This window comes from Sinocyclocheilus grahami, unplaced genomic scaffold, assembly GCF_001515645.1.
Source record: "Sinocyclocheilus grahami isolate Dianchi unplaced genomic scaffold, SAMN03320097.WGS_v1.1 scaffold261.1, whole genome shotgun sequence".
Classification (NCBI taxonomy): domain Eukaryota; kingdom Metazoa; phylum Chordata; class Actinopteri; order Cypriniformes; family Cyprinidae; genus Sinocyclocheilus; species Sinocyclocheilus grahami.
Window position 1 is genome coordinate 270552 of NW_015505440.1, and position 19030 is coordinate 289581.

A 19030-nucleotide genomic window follows, 5' to 3' on the forward strand; every position below is an offset into this window, starting at 1 on the left:
ACGGCACCCATTCACTGCAGAGGATGCATTGGTGAGCAAGTGACGTAATGCTAAATTTCTCCAAATCTACATCTTGGATGGCCTAAGCGTGTGTAAATATTCAGCAAATATTCCGTTTTGGGTGAACTCTTCCTTCAATTAAGCCAATCAGAATCGGTAGTGTGCTCAAATATGAGAGTAACTTAGAGAAGTCTGATGCATATTTCACACAAAAGTGGCAAGAGCTGACTAAAACTGTCAGTTGACTGATTTGTTTGGTATGAGTAAGCAGGGAACCATTTCATTTAGAACTCCATTACCTGCTTCATGGGTGGTGGCTGGAGCCATAGCTGTAGATGTGAAGGAGGCAGACACTCTTCCAGTGGAATAGTGAGCCTGGAGGAAGAGAGACAGACACGGTTTACAGATAAGACTCTCCAGATAAGACAAAATAAGCTCGAACACCCACATCTAAAACAACTAAATGATCTTCACATGCATGCCATCACTCAAACACCCCCTAACGTGTCTATCACACTTAATAATAGTGTTTGATCACCCATTCATTGTGAAGACAAACAGATAGGTGGATAGGTTTTATTGATTCCTGTGGGACAATTCAGGTGTGTTTGGATGTGTCTGTGTGCAGATGTTTCTTCTCAACAGATCTGTGTTCCAAGCTGACTTGCTGATCTTAAACAAATAGTGAACGAAACAGGCTTTTATTTACCATTTGAATTAATCTAAAGTAATAAACTAAACAACCATTCAAAGGTTCAGGGCCGGTAAGAATATTTCATGTTTCTTTTTCTCTTATGCTCAACATGTCTCTTATGCTTGTATTTGAATTTGATTATTATTTATTTTGAATACATAAGTCAAATTAAGGTATTTCTTTCTGTAACATAAATAATACACAATGTGCAATGTATTTTTGTCAACTTAAAATTAGAATTTAAATCTATCACTATTAAAAATGGTTATTTAATTATTTATTTTGCTTAAATGTTGGGCTTAAAATGGACATAGTTATCATTGGGATATTATAGTTATCTTAGTATGGTGTAGAAATAGCAAAGCTAATTCAGTAGGAGAGTGGGCCTGGAAGCCAGTCTATTTCAGCGTCAGAATGCCAATCCAGCACAACTAGGGCTGAAATAGACTGGCATTCATGCTAAAAGTCGAGGCAATTCAATGCCTGCACTGTGAATAGGCTGAGCAAGCAAAGCTAATATAGCTGAAAGCACGGGGGCAGACACACTTCATCCTGGGCTAAAAGAAGACTTGAGACACGGCCAGAGATGCACTTAAAACCATTGCAGAGTAGGTACGGAAAAAAAAAACTCTCATGGTTTAGATACCAGGTATCTATCTGGAGTCGTTTCCCAGGAAGTGAGTGATTGGTGTTAATTTTAGATCATTAAAACAAAAATGCTAAAAAATTTACGTGACTTTCAGAAGAAATTGTGATTCTTGCTGTGAGTGTATGTGGTCAATTGAGGACCCTGCGAGGCGTTTTCTTCTGCTCCAGTTGCTGTGTGATGGTGGTAGAGTCGAGAGGCAAATCACCTCATAATGCACAGACACTTCGACATACAGACACAGCAAGATACTTCACTGTGACCCAAACAGCACTGAACAGAACTGCTTTATCTGGCCTCAAACACCTGGCAGGAGACCCCATTAGCACCCATTATTACACTACTGAAGCTCTGAGGTTTGTAAGGCTTTTAATGTTTTTTATGTCTTACACTCACAAAGGATCCATTTCTGTGATCAAAAATAGAGTAAAAATAGGTGTACTTTAAAATATTATTACAATTTAAAATATATCTTTTCTAATTTCATATAGTTTAGAACTGAATTTATTTCTGTGATAGCAAAGCTGAATTTTTAGCATCATTACAGTCTTCTATCATTCTAATATACTGATTTGCAGCTCAAGAAACATTTCTTATGATTGTTAATGTTGAAAACGGTTGTGCTGCTTAATATTTTTGTGGAAACAATGTTTTTTTATGATTCTTAGAAAATACAACGTTCAAAAAGAACAGCATTTTTAAATAGAAATCTTCTGTAACAAATATCTTTACTGTCATTTTTGATCAATTTAATACATCCTTGCTGACTACAAGTATTAATCAAGATTTCCTGAACCAAAAACAGCTATAATTTACATTAAATTCAGTTTTGGTTATGTCCACCTTTTAGAATTAAACGTGTTGTTTTTGCTACTGTTAAGACTTCTATATACAAGTTAGTTTTGATATGAGTGGATAACATTTTCATTTTGTTCTGTATGATAAATCATTTTGATACTGTGGAGTCACCATTTGACATCCAATTTCAAATCTAGATTGTGAAGCACAACCAGTTCAAAAAAGTATTTAAGTCTGTGTTTCTCATGATATATAACCACTTCAAAACGACGACAGACAGAAAAGAGAAATGAATCAATGAAGACTCTGCCACATACCACAGCTAGAAAGGCAATATCTTAAAACACTCACAGCATTGAGCTTGTCTGTTTTTTTGGCTTCTGGCTCTTTCATAGTGGAGGCCAACAGCTCATCTCCTTTATAGTCTCTGTAGAGCTCTGCTAGCGTTTCTCGTGTCTCCAGGTTTGTGCTTTTCAGATGGTATGATGGGTCCTGCTTGGCTTTCTCCTCATCTGTAGGGGAGAAAAATGGAGCTCATAAATGTGACATCTTCACAATATAATACAACAGTCACAAAAACTTGGTTACCTTGCATATGACGTATATGTTAAAATGCTGTTATTTTGAATTTTCTATTCCATTTACATTTAGTCATTTGGCAGACGCTTTTCTCCAAAGCGACAAATGAGGACAATAGAAGCAATCAAAACCAACAAAAGAGCAATAAGTAATTTCTCAAAAATAAAAAAAATCATGGTTTCCACAAACATATTAAGCAGCACAACCACTTTCAACACTGATAATAAGAAAAGTTGAGCAGCAAATCAGCATATTAGAATGATTTATGAAGGACCATGTGACACTTAAAGGGGTGGTTCACCGTTTTTTTTCTAGGCTTGATTGTGTTTATGGAGTGCAGTCTAACACGTGTTAATGCTTCGTTTTTTTTTAAAAACACATTATTTACCTTTATTCCACACCGCTCTGTCCCTTCTCTGAGAAAAGCGCTGATCATTTCCTTCTTTTATGAAGCCCCTCCCTCAGAAATAGGCGATGGGCTCTGATTGGTTAGCTAGCCCAATTTGTTGTGATTGGCTAAACCGCCTCTAGTGCGCGTCTGAGCGTCCCGCCCCTCACCTCAGTGGCATGTGCTCTGGTTGTATTGTAAACAACGGCGTCGTTAATATCACTTATCAGTTTGAGCCCGATTGAGAAGCAGAGGATATTATTGAAGAGGATCATACAGAACTTGTGCAAGCATGGCTTTTAATGGTAGGCCTATGTTTTTTGTTTGTTGTTGTCTCAGTTTTAGATACGCTGTTATTTGCAAATGCTACTGCTTATGTTAGATTTTAATATACGGTTTTATCCAGATTAAAGCTTTAATACAGTACAGCAACTGCACCCTCAGACCTTGCCCACCCATGTTCAGACCTTCTTCCACTGAATTCACAACATTTGGCAAACACACTTCTTTCATTAATTCATTATGCACTGTGAGTCCTCAGCGGACTGTGTAGAGCTCTACTTCGTTAACCAGTTAATTTCCTAAAATCATCACAGATGGGCTAATGCGAGTAATATGGCTACATAATAAAATGTAAGGAATGGAGACCGTAATGTGAAAATAGCACACCTGAGCCTGGAGCTAAATGATCCAACTCACAGGTAAAGTGTAATTGACTGACAGGCAGGGCATGATGGGAAAATAGGAGCCAAAAGCCTTGTAGTCAGAGCTTACATTAGTAAGTAAAGTTTATTTATATAGCACATTTATCTCAGCAAAGCTGGCCAAAGTGCTGAACAGAAACAAACTGTCTTCTAACGATTACATTCAATCCATACTACCAAATAAATTTAATAAACAATTAAATTAAATTGTTCCTAGAAAAATACATTACTACTAAAGTCCAATTGATGAATCACTCTTTTAGAATCTGTCTTCTAACGATTACATTCAATCCATACTACCAAATAAATTTAATAAACAATTAAAAAATTAAATTGTTCCTAGAAAAATACATTACTACTAAAGTCCAATTGATGAATCACTCTTTTAGAACTTTTTTTTAACGATTTTTGCAATCTGTTGCATTGTGCAACACAGTGTGCTCTGTTGTAAACCACACATTAGTGTTAATTTTAGTATTATTTATTTACTAATAAAACTATTACAGTATATAGTATTTTATAATTGTTTTAGAATATTTTAGAATTAGCTTTATTTATTGTAATATATTAATTTAGTTTTTAAGTTGTTAAAACCATTTTAACATTTAATTAATTTAAGTTTAAGTAATTTTGTTATGTACTTTTGTAATTTTTTATTAGTGTTAGTTTTTACATATTTTTATTCGGCTTTCATTTATTTTATTTCAGTTTTAGTGTTAGTCATTTTAGCACTTCAGTGTATTTACTTTCAATTAGATCTCAAGTCAACAGTTCAAATTTTCATTTAGGTTTTTCATTTAATAATTATATTTTATTTCAGATTTATTTAAATTAACACAAATTATTTTTCATAATTGTAGTTAACAATAAGACACTGCTGCACACAAAATGTACACATACTGTAATCACATTTTAAGTAAGAGTAGTATGCTCTTCCCAAAATAGCGAGACCTTTGCTGAAACGAACTGAACTCTTTGTCCTGCACTGAAAACACTGAACTCACCAGGGTCGAGGACTTTCATATTGTTTTTCACATGGAAGAAGTTGGAGACATTGAATTTATCCAGATTTGTGGGATCCTGTGATATAAAAGGACAAAATGAGATGCTATATGACAACCCCAGATTTGCTGACTGTTTTTAAGTTGTTAAAACCATTTTAACATTTAATTAATTTAAGTTTAAGTAATTTTGTTATGTACTTTTGTCATTTTTTATTAGTGTTAGTTTTTACATATTTTTATTCGGCTTTCATTTATTTTATTTCAGTTTTAGTGTTAGTCATTTTAGCACTTCAGTGTATTTACTTTCAATTAGATCTCAAGTCAACAGTTCAAATTTTCATTTAGGTTTTTCATTTAATAATTATATTTTATTTCAGATTTATTTAAATTAACACAAATTATTTTTCATAATTGTAGTTAACAATAAGACACTGCTGCACACAAAATGTACACATACTGTAATCACATTTTAAGTAAGAGTAGTATGCTCTTCCCAAAATAGCGAGACCTTTGCTGAAACGAACTGAACTCTTTGTCCTGCACTGAAAACACTGAACTCACCAGGGTCGAGGACTTTCATATTGTTTTTCACATGGAAGAAGTTGGAGACATTGAATTTATCCAGATTTGTGGGATCCTGTGATATAAAAGGACAAAATGAGATGCTATATGACAACCCCAGATTTGCTGACAAACTCTGTAGGGATCATTATGTAAAAACAAATCAAATATGTGACCCTGGAGCACAAAACCAGTCTTAAGTTGCTGGGGTATATTTGTAGCAATAGCCAAAAATACATTGTATGGGTTAAAATTATTGATTTTTCTTTTATGCCAAAAATCATTAGGATATTAATTAAAGATCATGTTCCATGAAGATATTTTGTAAATTTCCTACTGTAAATATATTAAAACTTAATTTTTGATTATTAATCTGCATTGCTAAGAACTTCATTTGGACAACTTTAAAGGCGATTTTCTCAATATTTAGATTTTTTTTTGCACCCTCAGATTCCAGATTTTCAAATAGTTGTATCTCAGCCAAATATTGTCCTATCATAACAAACCATGCATCAATGGAAAGCCTATTTATTCAGCTTCCCAATTTCGAAAAATTGACCCTTATGACTAGTTTTGTGGTCCAGGGTCTCATATGTACTCATCACAGGACTGTTATAAAACAGCTCATATCATATTTTTCCTAAATAGAAAGACAAGAAAACACTCTCTAATGAATTTGTTTTGGCAGAGTTTTATCAGTTTGAGGGCTCGCCTCCTGCAATACACTCACACGCAAACAAAAGAGTTCAGGACCTTCTCATCTCTCGCTCTCTCTCTCCTCCACACTTTGAGTGACCCACCGTAGTATCCGTTCCAAATAAATCAGACAGTGAAACTGTACCACAGCCCGTTTCAGTCCTGCTATTTCAGCTAAACTCCCACTCAACCAGCTCTCTTTTCAAACATTCCCCCATCAATCCTTTTAAAACTCCCCCAGCTTTCCCACCCAACATGGCACCCAGAATAACCTTGGTGTGAGTCTGGACTCTGGAAACCCTGCCGCCCGTCACCTCCCCGACTTGCCCTTCCTCGAGCTCCAGGGATAGACACTCTGAGCCATACGGCCTAATCTCACCCGAAAATAACTCCAAGTCCATTTCTATTTCTCCAAGCACCCCCCATAACTCCCATCAACTCTCTCCCTGACCCAAAATAAACCATGCCAGGACAGCATGGCTTTGCTTGCTTTCTATGAATAAGGACACTGCAGGTCACATGCACACACACACAGAAAGCACTGATTCAGCTTACAGTGTCTTTCACACATACCCACGTTTCCTTGTCTGAAGGAAGACATACCATAGGCTTCTGTACTTACATAAAGGCTGTCATATTATACATTTAACAACAGATTCTGTATTCCCATATTATTGCATAAAAATGCACAGGAAATGCAAACATACCTCAACACTACCCTTCAAAAGTTTAGGGTCTATAAGATATTTTAAATGTTTTTTTTTTAGGCTCACCAAAGTGCAATTAAATAAAAATACAGGAAAAAGAGCAATAATGTGTAATATTATTGCAATTTCAATATATTTGAAATGCAATTCATTCCTGATGGCAAAACTGGATTTTCATCAGTCAGTCATCACTCTTCAGTGTCACATGATCCTCCAGAAATCATTCAGATATGCTGATTTGATGCTCAAGAAACATTTGTGAATAAAACAGCTGAAAACTTGTGCTGCTTAATATTTTTGTGTCAATTGTGATCATTTTTTTCAGGATTCTTTGATTTGATTTGTTTGAAATTTAAAACATTACACATTTTATAAGATTTTTTTATAAGAACATTTTTTGAACAGTAGTGTACATGACCTACTACACAGATCCAAGTGCCATGCATAGATTTGTATATAGAAATTTGACCCTGGTTACATAAGATCTTTTATTACTCAGATGGATTTACAGCGAGGCTTAACACAACTTTAGACAGTCGCCACATGCTGCTGTACTGTTTAATCCCATCGATTCATAAACACGCTGCTGTGTTTGATTCATAAACTGTGCAGTTCCTCAACGAGTGATTCCCAATGTGAAGGTTTTAAAGGTATCTTCAAGGATGAAGCTCTGTGGTGGATGGCATGCTGTCGATTACCACAGACAACAACTTAGCCTTGATTTTTATTTTCATATAATGACGGACTTGTTTGCAGTTATATACGTTTCAATGCACAGTTGTGCAAGTTTGTATTATTTTTGTTAAAGGGTTTATATTAACTTTACCTTACCAAAACGTTATTTCAGCTTTAAATCCCTCCAAACATCCATTAGTGTTCAGATGCTAGAAGCTACAAGTGAATTTTTCTGTCTAGTTTTTGGTATCCTTGTTACCAGGTTTACAGGCTTTATGGGGACATTAGTCATGAAAAGGGTTTCAAATATTAATTTAAAGATACAAATCATATGTTAACAATGTGGCTCTTTTGAAACAGTGAGCATTTTAACATTTATCCTGATGAAATGACTGTGGGATCAGTGTTGTAATAGTTAACTAAAACAGATACTATTAAAAATTGTTTGTGGTGACTAAAATAAAATAAAATAAAACAAAAAAAAAACACACAAAAAAAAAAACTTTAAGTGCAATTAAAAATGTTGATTTGGCAACTAACTGAAATAAGTATAAGTATTAAATTATTTTTAAAATATGTTTAAAAACTATATAAATATATAAAAAAACAAATGACTAAAGCTCATACAATTTAAATTAAAATGAAAACTGAAAATATAAATTCTAATTCAAAATATGAATAAATGCTATAAAAAGCTGAAAAGATATTTATTATTGTGGCATGCAAATGACTGATCCCCCTCTGACTGTCAGTCAATCATCAGAATCAGCCTGACTGACTGTCTGTCTCTCTCTCTCGACAGCTGTAATCACTGTGAACAGACATTAAACCTGCCATTTCATAACACTCTAATCACACAAAAAGTACAGGTTTTGATACACAACAACCATATACAAACTTCAAACTAACTGGCCAACTGTTGTCTGAAACCTGCTGCTTGATTCTAACTTCTTGTGTACAGAAAACCTGTATGAAATCACAGCCATGCTGACATAACAGCACCCTCACTTAATCATACTCAACAGTCATAAACGCACACTGTCTGTGCCTGTCACCTGTAGTGTGATGAGATCCTGGCGAGTGAATGGTTCATCTGTCAACAGGTCTTTATAACTCTTTGTCTTGATGTTGAGCTGTTCCACCGCCTAAACAACACACACATCCACAGAATATTGACTATTCATGTTCACGTCAGTTTAAAGAAGGTTAACACATCAATAATAAATTATTGACGTCAGCATGATATTAAAGGGGGCATGAACAACCGGATTTTTCTTGCTCTTTAGTGTAGCGTAGACCTACATTTTCCACCATGCATGGAAATTGAACAGCAAAAATGTATAATTCAAAAATCATTATATGTATCCAGAAGGCTTGCAATATAGTGCATGAGTCATATGGACTACTATTATGGTTCAATTTTAGAGTTCAACCTTCAACCGTTTTCTTTGAATAGAAAATAGCAACATAAACTTAAAATATATATATATGCCTTTGTGCTCCATGGAAGAAGACAAAAATCCAACAGGAGGGTGGATAAATTCATTTAAATGTATAAATAAAATAGATATATATATTTTACATTTAATTAATGAATTTATATTTTATTTATGCAACTAAATATACTTTTATAAATATTTTTTTTTATCATATTTTTTTATAAGTACTTTTAATAAATGAACATTTATATTTTTGGGGTACTACTACTTTAGTAACAAATACAGAATGTTTATTTTTAAACATAAAATGGGTATTTAAAAAAAAAAAAAAGTAATGAAAAACTGAATTATCACAAGAAACCTTGAATAACGTTATGTGGCCTTCAGGGAGAAAAAAAATGGTCCCACATAAGAAGGCCCTTGAAACATTTGGGATGTAGTGTGTTTTACCTCATAAGAGAAAACATTTCCTGTGACTTTGTTAGCAACGATGTGGGAGTTGTTTGTGAACACTGTGTAGAGCACAGGACAGTGGTACTTCCCTAAAGTACAGGACAGAAAGACAGAATATGCACTGTAGAGGACTTCAATCCATTTGTCAATCTCTTGTCATTAGCACATATAGTTGTTGACGCAGGCCAGGTAAGAGGATCACGAGCACACACGCACACACAAACATATTTACCTTCATTGTTTTTGCTGATGTTAAGCTTGATGAGGTATTTAGCCTCAAGCTTCTACAGAAAGAGAGAGAAACAGGAAGTTAAGGAGATAGTGACTATACCTGTCAGACTTTGGCTTTCTGACACACCTTCATTTCAAATATAATGTTAATGTCTGATTGTGTTTAATTATTTAGCATGCATTTGCTGATTCATACTGCACATGTTTGGACACTATCTGAATAGCACTCATTTTAAACACCATCATGCAACGCTGTGGCTAGAATGGGTTTAATCATATTAACAAGTAAATTCCTGTCTCTAATGACACTTAGATGAGATGAGCAAAGAAAGATTTATATGATTGCCTAAAGTGCTACTTAGTGCTGGCCGGTTTACTTTTTAACATAGTAAAACTGTGACTCATAAATAACAATTATTATATAATTATATTACATTATTATATAATAATAACAACAACAATAATAATATTTAAAGGTATGTACACTATTGTTCAAAAATGCAGGGACAGTTTGAAATCATGCTTTCATTGAAAACACAATATATTGACCAAAAGTGACAGCTAAAACATTTATAATATTTCAAATAAAAATTGTTCCTTTGAATTTTCTATTCATCAAGGAATCCTAAAAATGTAGCATAGTTTTTTTCACAAAAACATTAAGCAGCACAATTGTTTTCAACATTGATGATAGTTATTTCATAACATTTTTTAAATAAGTTTATATAATAGATTTATAGTAGTAATATTACTACAATAGTACAGTAATATTATATATTATTACTGTATTTTTGATTAAATAATTGCAGCTATAGAAAACATAAGTGACTTCTTTAAAAAATAAAAACTTTTAAACAGTAGTAGTGTAATTTTTTCCAATGCTAACATAGATTATTATTCAGGTCAATTTTGAGTAAAGCATTCATTGTTGAGACATTGTTGGTTTTAAAGGGGTGTTACAAGCTCTTGGTGCATAAAGAAGATCTGTAAAGTTGCAAAGACTAAAGTCTCAAATCCAAAGAGATATTCTTTATAAAAGTTAAGAGTCAACCACACCTACCTAAAACAGCTCGTTCTAACACGCCCCCACATGTCTATGTCACGATGTGGGAAGATTTGCATAACGCCGCCCAAATGTTCACGCAAAAAAAGAAGGGGTAACTTTAATTCTTGCTGTAGTATTGTTGCCGCCACTGCCACGTTGTGAAGACGCTGTGTGTTTCGTTGTGAAAGCTAAACTACTTTGTTGGGTCTTCCAAAAGAGGACACTAGAAATCAGTGGTTAAGTTGTATTTACAGCACAGTGTAGAGTAGGCTTGTTGTTTGTGGTTTCTCCGATCACAAATGCAGACGTGGTTTTATGTTTACGCAGCGCGATATGCAACGCAACGCGTAAAAAGACAGTACAAGTCATTATAATCAGTAATTATGTCTCCACTGGATGCAACAAATGCCTCATTTGTAATGGGTTTCATTGGTTTTGTCTCGTCCTGCTGGGAGACGGCATCACAGTATGTTAAGAGGCGTAACATTTCCGTCACACGCTTGAGGCATTCGGCCAATCACAACGCACTGGATAGCTGGCCAATCAGCGTATACCTCACTTTTTCAGACCGATGAGCTTTGTAAAAATCGACGCGTTTCAGAAAGGCGGGGCATAGAGGAGAAACAATAATGTACATTATATGGAAAATAATGTGTTTTTTTAACCTTAAACTGCATAAACACATTGCATTACACCAAATACACAAAACAAATGTTCTTTTTAGCAACGTCATATGACCCCTTTTTAAAGGATTCCCTGCATAACACATTTAAACTGACCATGCTGTGATTCAGTGACACACTGATTCAGACTGTATTATACAGCTCTTCATCTCCCAGGTGGACATCTGACTGCTAGACTCTGCCTCAGACTACAGACCACCTGATGGGTACTGAACATAAAAATGGCAGGAACTACTCAAAATCACAAGCTGCAGTCTGACAGGCTGAATGGATTTTATCCATTAGAATTTGACTGGTCAAGTGGCTTGATAGTATTGGCTAATATTGTTTTTTGATAAATGATGATGAATATCATGCATTCATGAATTTTGCACAGTAAAAGGTCTTTATTAGGAAAATAAATTAAATTGTGAAGTGACTTCATGTCCTTAAGAATGCTTAGCTATGCATCTACTGAAAGAAAACTGTGCTGCGTTCAACTGATGCACTGCATCCTTATATTTTTTTTTTTTTTTTTTTTTTTTTTTTTATATACAAAATCAATGTTGATGAAGAGCTAATTATCATCTATATAATAAAATTTAAATTTAAATAAAAAAAAGGGCTGCACAATAATATTGATGGCACTTAGTGTGATTATCAAATTAATGGTTGTGATTAAATTAAATAACGGTTAGTCAAATTAAGGCATAAATATCAGTACTGTACGCATAAAATACAAATTATTATAATTAACTTCAAATAATAACAATACATTTGTTAGATAAAAACTTTGATGCTTTTTGACACCACTGCGAATATAATGTGACACTACCACAACTAAAAAGAAGTTCAACTTAATTCCAGCTACAAAGTCAAAATTAAACACTTACTAAAAAGGTTGACATTGTGAATTTACTTGCATGTCACGTGACCATTAACAGACATCAGAGAACTGTGAACATGCGAATATGTCATTAAATTACTGAAATATTAATTTAACATATCTATTAACATATAAGGTGTACTTCAAGAAAATATTTTCTACTGGGCTGACAAAAAAAGTTTGGGAATGCCTGTGATATAAAAGTGAACGTGCCTTGCCTAACAAACACATACTGACACTTCAAAAATGCAATAAATAAGAGTAACACATCATAACACATATCTTTTAACGCAAATTTGTAAAGCAGAACACATTAAAGCATGATGTCTGCACATGAGAACAAGTCGTGGCATGTCGAAAGGATCTCTTAAAAGTCACTCTAAAACACACACACACAAACAAACACACACAGCCTGTGTTTCTCAATAGCCCTAGTCAACTCCAGCACTTACTTTCCTCCTCTCCATCTAGTGAGACAAATCAATCATGAATACTTCAGATAACACAATCACACTGTGTGTACTAACACACACACACACAGTGGCATGTCCAGACATGCGCTCACTCAGACGCACAGCTATGTAGATGCAAAGATGCATTACAGATGACAGCCATGTGCCTTGATAGACACTGAATATGAATTTTAAAGCGAGTAAATACAGGATGCCCTACATCACGCTCTCTGTAAACATTCACACAACTTCTGCTGATGCCAGTGCTAACCGATTATGCATGCAGCGTGCACACAGAGATCCTATAACTCCTATTCCATAAATTAAGAGTTCAGTGACGTGTGTCCAGTGAACTGGTTATGCAGCAATTTACACCCACATCCCCTCCTGGCACAGTGAACGCTATTAGCCACCGTCAGCGGCCCTGTGAAATATCTTCATTATTGTCTCAATAATGATTTCTAGATGAGTACAGTAATAAGAGTATTTACCCTCTAAGCAACGCATTAAGCTTGACTATGCTCCAAAACATAAAATGAAACTCTCAGAGCAAAAAATACCTACTGTTTGGCAGCATGTAATGAAATTAAGATTATGAAAGTCTTTCAGTTATCTTAACATTTTATTGGCACTTTCATCATATTTATTTTCCTCTTTAATTTTTATTGGTTTTTAATGACATTTTGTACTTTTTACTGTTAATTTTATTTCTTACACATCGGTTATGATTATTTTTAAATGATTTTGGGTACAATAGAGCATTTTCCCTCACATTAAGCTGGACTATAAAACACAATTAAACTCTCAAAGCAGAAAATATCTACCGTTTAGCAAATATGTAATGAAATTATGATTATGAAAGGCTTTGGGTTATCTTAACATTTGATTTGCATTTTTTTTTTACCAAAGTATATTGGGCTTTGAATGTTTTTTTAGAGCGTTCCTGTGTGGTTGCTAGGTGTGCTAGGTGCTAGATGGTAATATAATTCTAGCATTAAATATATGATACTGTAGCATTTAAAATGTAATTATATTTTTAATATTAATTTCAGTTAGCTTTTATTTTAGAATGTATATCATATGTGATTTTCATAATTTAAATGTACATGCTTGTTATTTTCATTAGCTTTTGATATTTATATTTAAATTTAATATTTATATTTTATTTTAATTATTAAAAAAAAAAACTGGTTACTGGCCCAGGGTAAAAAACAAACAAACAAAAAAACTCATACCTAATTCAATGTAAGTCTATGGGATTTTTTGGCATTCCATAAATTAAGAGTTCAGTGACGTGCGTCCAGTGAACTGGTTATGCAGCAATTTACACCCACATCCACTCCTGGCACAGTGAACGCTATTAGCCACCGTCAGCGGCCCTGTGAAATATCTTCATTATTGTCTCAATAATGATTTCTAGATGAGTACAGTAATAAGAGTATTTACCCTCTAAGCAACGCATTAAGCTTGACTACTCTCCAAAACATAAAATGAAACTCTCAGAGCAAAAAATACCTACTGTTTGGCAGCATGTAATGAAATTAAGATTATGAAAGTCTTTCAGTTATCTTAACATTTTATTGGCACTTTCATCATATTTATTTTCCTCTTTTATTTTTATTGGTTTTTAATGACATTTTGTACTTTTTACTGTTAATTTTATTTCTTACACATCTGTTATGATTATTTTTAAATTATTTTGGGTACAATAGAGCATTTTCCCTCACATTAAGCTGGACTATAAAACACAATTAAACTCTCAAAGCAGAAAATATCTACCGTTTAGCAAATATGTAATGAAATTATGATTATGAAAGGCTTTGGGTTATCTTAACATTTGATTTGCATTTTTTTTTTACCAAAGTATATTGGGCTTTGAATGTTTTTTTAGAGCGTTCCTGTGTGGTTGCTAGGTGTGCTAGGTGCTAGATGGTAATATAATTCTAGCATTAAATATATGATACTGTAGCATTTAAAATGTAATTATATTTTTAATATTAATTTCAGTTAGCTTTTATTTTAGAATGTATATCATATGTGATTTTCATAATTTAAATGTACATGCTTGTTATTTTCATTAGCTTTTGATATTTATATTTAAATTTAATATTTATATTTTATTTTAATTATTAAAAAAAAAAACTGGTTACTGGCCCAGGGTAAAAAACAAACAAACAAAAAAACTCATACCTAATTCAATGTAAGTCTATGGGATTTTTTGGCCCAGTTTATTATCTGAAAGATAAAAATCATAAGTCTAATTGCATAAAGAAGCTCTCACATATCTCTACTCAATATGTCACATGACTTAAGGTCCATATCACAAACAAGATACAATTTTATTACTTGGGGTAAGAGGTTTACTAACCCTAAATACAAGTTTACCTTAGTAAACAGCACTAAATATGATTAATTTTATAAAACCCCCTGTGCTCTTTAAATCACGTGTACAAGAGATTTATAGCTTTGGATACTCTAGGATGCACAGACAAGCACCTGGAGTTGATGATATTGCATTTTACTTTGTGTCATCAGTCAAGCACCTGGGCTTCCCCTCAAATGGAGTCTGACTCCCTCTAGTGGTTGAATCCATGCAGGATTTTGATCAGAAAAAGCTTTCACCTCTAATGATTTGAAAGTGTATTGGTCAGTGTCAAATAAATAAAATATTATAAACAGGAATAACTGAAATACCTCTCCAGTTATGGGGTTGGTACCAAACTTCTTAATCCAAGGCACTATGCTCCTAGAGAGAAAACAAACTTTAATCTTTTTTTTGCATCAACACAGTAAAAAACGTACTATTGTAAAATATCGCACTTTAAAATAACTTTTCTATTTTAATATAAATTATACATTTTCAGCATCATTCCTCCAGTCTTCAGTGTCACATGATCCTTCAGAGAAATCATTCTAATGTTGAAATCAGTTGGACTGTTTAATATTTTTGTGGATTTTTGTGAATATTATTTTTTTTTCTCGATTTTCTTGAATAGAATGTCAATAGAATCCATTTTCGGATAAAAATGTAAATGATTTTACTGTCACTTTTGATCAATTTAATGCATCCTTGCTGAATAAAAGTATTAATTTCACCCCCCTAAACTTTTCAAGGGTAGTGTATATGTAATAATAAATACGAGCTACTATAAATAAGTGTATTAAATCATGAATACAAATAACAGCTTCACAAATTACTCATTTTGATGTTGGTGAGAGTAATATACTCACATTAGATCAAAAACCACCCCATCCACCGTGCACATGGGATACTCAAAGGGCTGAAGAGACAAACTATGCAAGAGATAAGAGATTAACATAAAAAAATCATACATATAGTATGACACTAAAGCTGCTGCGTGTCATTTCTGAGCCAGTTTTCAGAACAGTCTCCCCCATCTTCCACTGAAATGACAGAAAGACGGTCCAGCCCTAAACTCACATGATTTTTTGAGACACATCAGACCCCTCCAACACACAGAGCAATGTTTTAAAATTAGCCAAATCTACAAATGTCTTACTAATAATCGTCTCTGCACATTACACTAGAATAGAAGAAAAGTATTTTAACATTCGGGGGAAAAACTGACACACAGCAGCTTTAACTCACATAAAACCAATGAAATTCGAGCATCGCTTGAAACACTGATCAACAGTTATGAAAGCAGAATCTATTGTGCTAGACCTAAATTACTGACCAGAAGAAACACAAAGGACTTTTTTTAATCAAACACGAAAGACGTGAAAACTCACCTGCAGTGATCAAAGGGCAGACGTCTGAAATTGGCTTGTGGGATTTCTATAAACATGATGACAAAAGGCTTATTTTACTCATCCCAGCGGCTTTCGGAGGAAAAAGCACCAGCAATATCAAACAAAAAGTGCACAAAATAAAACTATATGCAGTGCAATCAAACAAACAACAAAGCGAGTGACAGGAAAACCAACAGCATTGCATACACTACTGTGCAGTTAGTTTTTTTTAAATGCTGTTGAAAGAAATATTGTGAACTATTATTAGGGTTTCAAATATCGGTGTTCTATTTTAATATATTGTAAAATGCTATTTATTCCTGTGATGCAAAGCTGAATTTTCAGCATCCAGTGTCACATGATCCTTCAGAAATCATCCTAATATTTCTTAGAAAGCTCAAAAGAGCATTTACTTGAAATATAATTTTTTTGTAACATTATAAATTGCTTTACTATCACGTTGGATCAATTTAATGCATCTTTGCTGAATAAAAGTGCAAATAATAATAAAAAAATGTAATTAAATGAATAGAATTTTGAATGGTAGTGTACATACCAAGGACCTGATTTATTTATTCATTCATTCAGGCCCGAAAAAAATCACAATTTTAACATTTTCCTGATACTGGGGAAACCCTGAAATGTCAGGTTTTACCATCTTTAATGTGAATATTTTCCCCTCACGTTACACGACAACACTTTACTTTCTAATATATACATACTGCAGTAAGACATGCTGCATCTAAACTGCAAATGTAAAATAATCTCTGAATAGAGTGTTTGTTTGATTTGCTCATATTGTAAAATGTATCCCACAATGTTTTGTTTACAGTTAACTGTTTTCAACAATTGTTTTCTTACTACAAACAGATCAGTACATCCAGACTAGTTTAAGTAACGTTACCTGATTTCTTCCCTCCATAAAACTGAGTGTATTCTGCACATGTGATGTACCTGAAACAGACAGATATAACGAATATTATTATACGGTAATTATTGAAGAATCAGAATTAAACAATAGGAAATGCGTAGCAGTTCACTACTTAATACTAAAACATAACTAACGTTACAAAAAAATACTGCAGTTGTTGCAATTAACGTTAGAAAGATGATATCCCTTTAAGACAGACAAACACGTTATAAACCACAGATTACACACAACACGATATCACTGCAATAAAGAATATACTGATGTTGTTTTCAGTGAAATCATCAAATATAACTGTATAAGACTCTATAGTTAACGTACTGTTGAGATTTTAAAAAATGTCATATTCTACTCGCGTTATGTTTAATTTCAACTCACATCTTATCTTTTTGATGCTGTCTTTTCCCCATTTTTGTGGACCAAGAAGTTGTAGCAAATAAAAGAATAAAACAAGTTTATAAATGCCTAAACAACCAACACAAATCCTCCGACTGTTTAAATCACACTTCCGGCCAGCGTTCAGTGCGACTGTAAAATGTGTTCGGCGTCTTCTTCGTCTTCTTTAAATTTCATTGGCGGTTGGCAAACCAACTGAAAGGTGCATTTACCGCCACCTACTGGACTAGAGTGTCGGCAGTACTTTGAAAAAAAGGACAAGGAGAGAAAAAAAAAAATTATACATACATATATATATATATATATATATATACATACATACATGTGTGTTCGGCGTGAAACAGAAGAACGTTTTTATTTTCCTTTTTCGATACGGAATATTTAGATAACTAAAAATCTCAAAACATAATGAATGAAGCCCATGTTAAGCTGAAGAAAGTCTTGGGGCTGCATTATAGCTATAATATGTATAATTTATTGATATGAATCAAATCTATCTATCTATCTATCTATCTATCATCTATCTATCTATCTATCATCTATCTATCTATCTATCTATCATCTATCTATCAATCTATCTATCTATCTATCTATCTATCTATCTATCTTTCTATCTATCTATCTATCTATCTATCTATCTATCTATCTATCTATCTATCTATCTATCTATCTATCTATCTATCTATCTATCATCTATCTATCTATCATCTATCTATCTATCTATCTGTCTGAGCTTTATAAATAACATGTGTTGATCAACCATGTGAAATATTATTGTGCCAGTTGTCTTTGCTCATTCATTGAGTTGAATGAAATACTAAAATAACCAAAACATACCCCCTCCCCCCCAAAAAAACACATTTTAAAAAGTAATAATAAAATAAAAATGACAAGAACACACAACAAAAATACTAAAACTTTGACAAAAATAAAAAACAACAACAACATAAAACTAAAAACTTTTAAAAAATATTAATAAAAACTATAGACCTATTTATCAATGATACTACAATTACACTGACGTTAGCGTATTGTCACATCACATAACCACACATAAAATAAGTTCTTTCCCTTAGGATGGTTCTTCTTCTAGGCTTAGTGACAAGTATAGATCACATATTGAAATGCATTTATGAAGTGGTCATCTTCTGCTGAAACGTTCTTGTTTAAGGCATATATGGAGAAAGGTCCGTGTGCATTATCAAACAGCACAACTGCAAGAAGGTTTTCTGCAAGAGTCTAACCTGGGTCAATCCTATTCATAATGCACTTCAGCTTTATTCTTGTGAGAAGAGAATGTGTGTATGTTCACATGCAATATACACCAAAATCA

The 19030-nt window shown here is 33.4% G+C and overlaps 1 protein-coding gene across 1 annotated transcript in view; it reads right to left on the bottom strand.

Annotated features, from left to right (window-relative positions):
• The window catches only part of LOC107599137 (peptidyl-prolyl cis-trans isomerase-like 2), a 40996-nt gene extending 23135 nt beyond the window's left edge, over positions 1-17861 (bottom strand). Inside the window, exons 1-11 of the mRNA XM_016290641.1 lie at positions 17680-17861; positions 17278-17327; positions 16374-16419; positions 15852-15914; positions 15315-15366; positions 9577-9628; positions 9342-9433; positions 8508-8597; positions 5375-5450; positions 2490-2650; positions 300-375 (exon numbers count right to left, since the gene is read on the bottom strand). Of these exons, the coding sequence (XP_016146127.1) occupies positions 300-375; positions 2490-2650; positions 5375-5450; positions 8508-8597; positions 9342-9433; positions 9577-9628; positions 15315-15366; positions 15852-15914; positions 16374-16419; positions 17278-17327; positions 17680-17711 (790 nt within the window). The 5' untranslated portion in view covers positions 17712-17861. The remainder of the gene's footprint in view (positions 1-299; positions 376-2489; positions 2651-5374; positions 5451-8507; positions 8598-9341; positions 9434-9576; positions 9629-15314; positions 15367-15851; positions 15915-16373; positions 16420-17277; positions 17328-17679) is intronic.
• Between the last annotated feature and the right edge of the window lie 1169 nt (positions 17862-19030).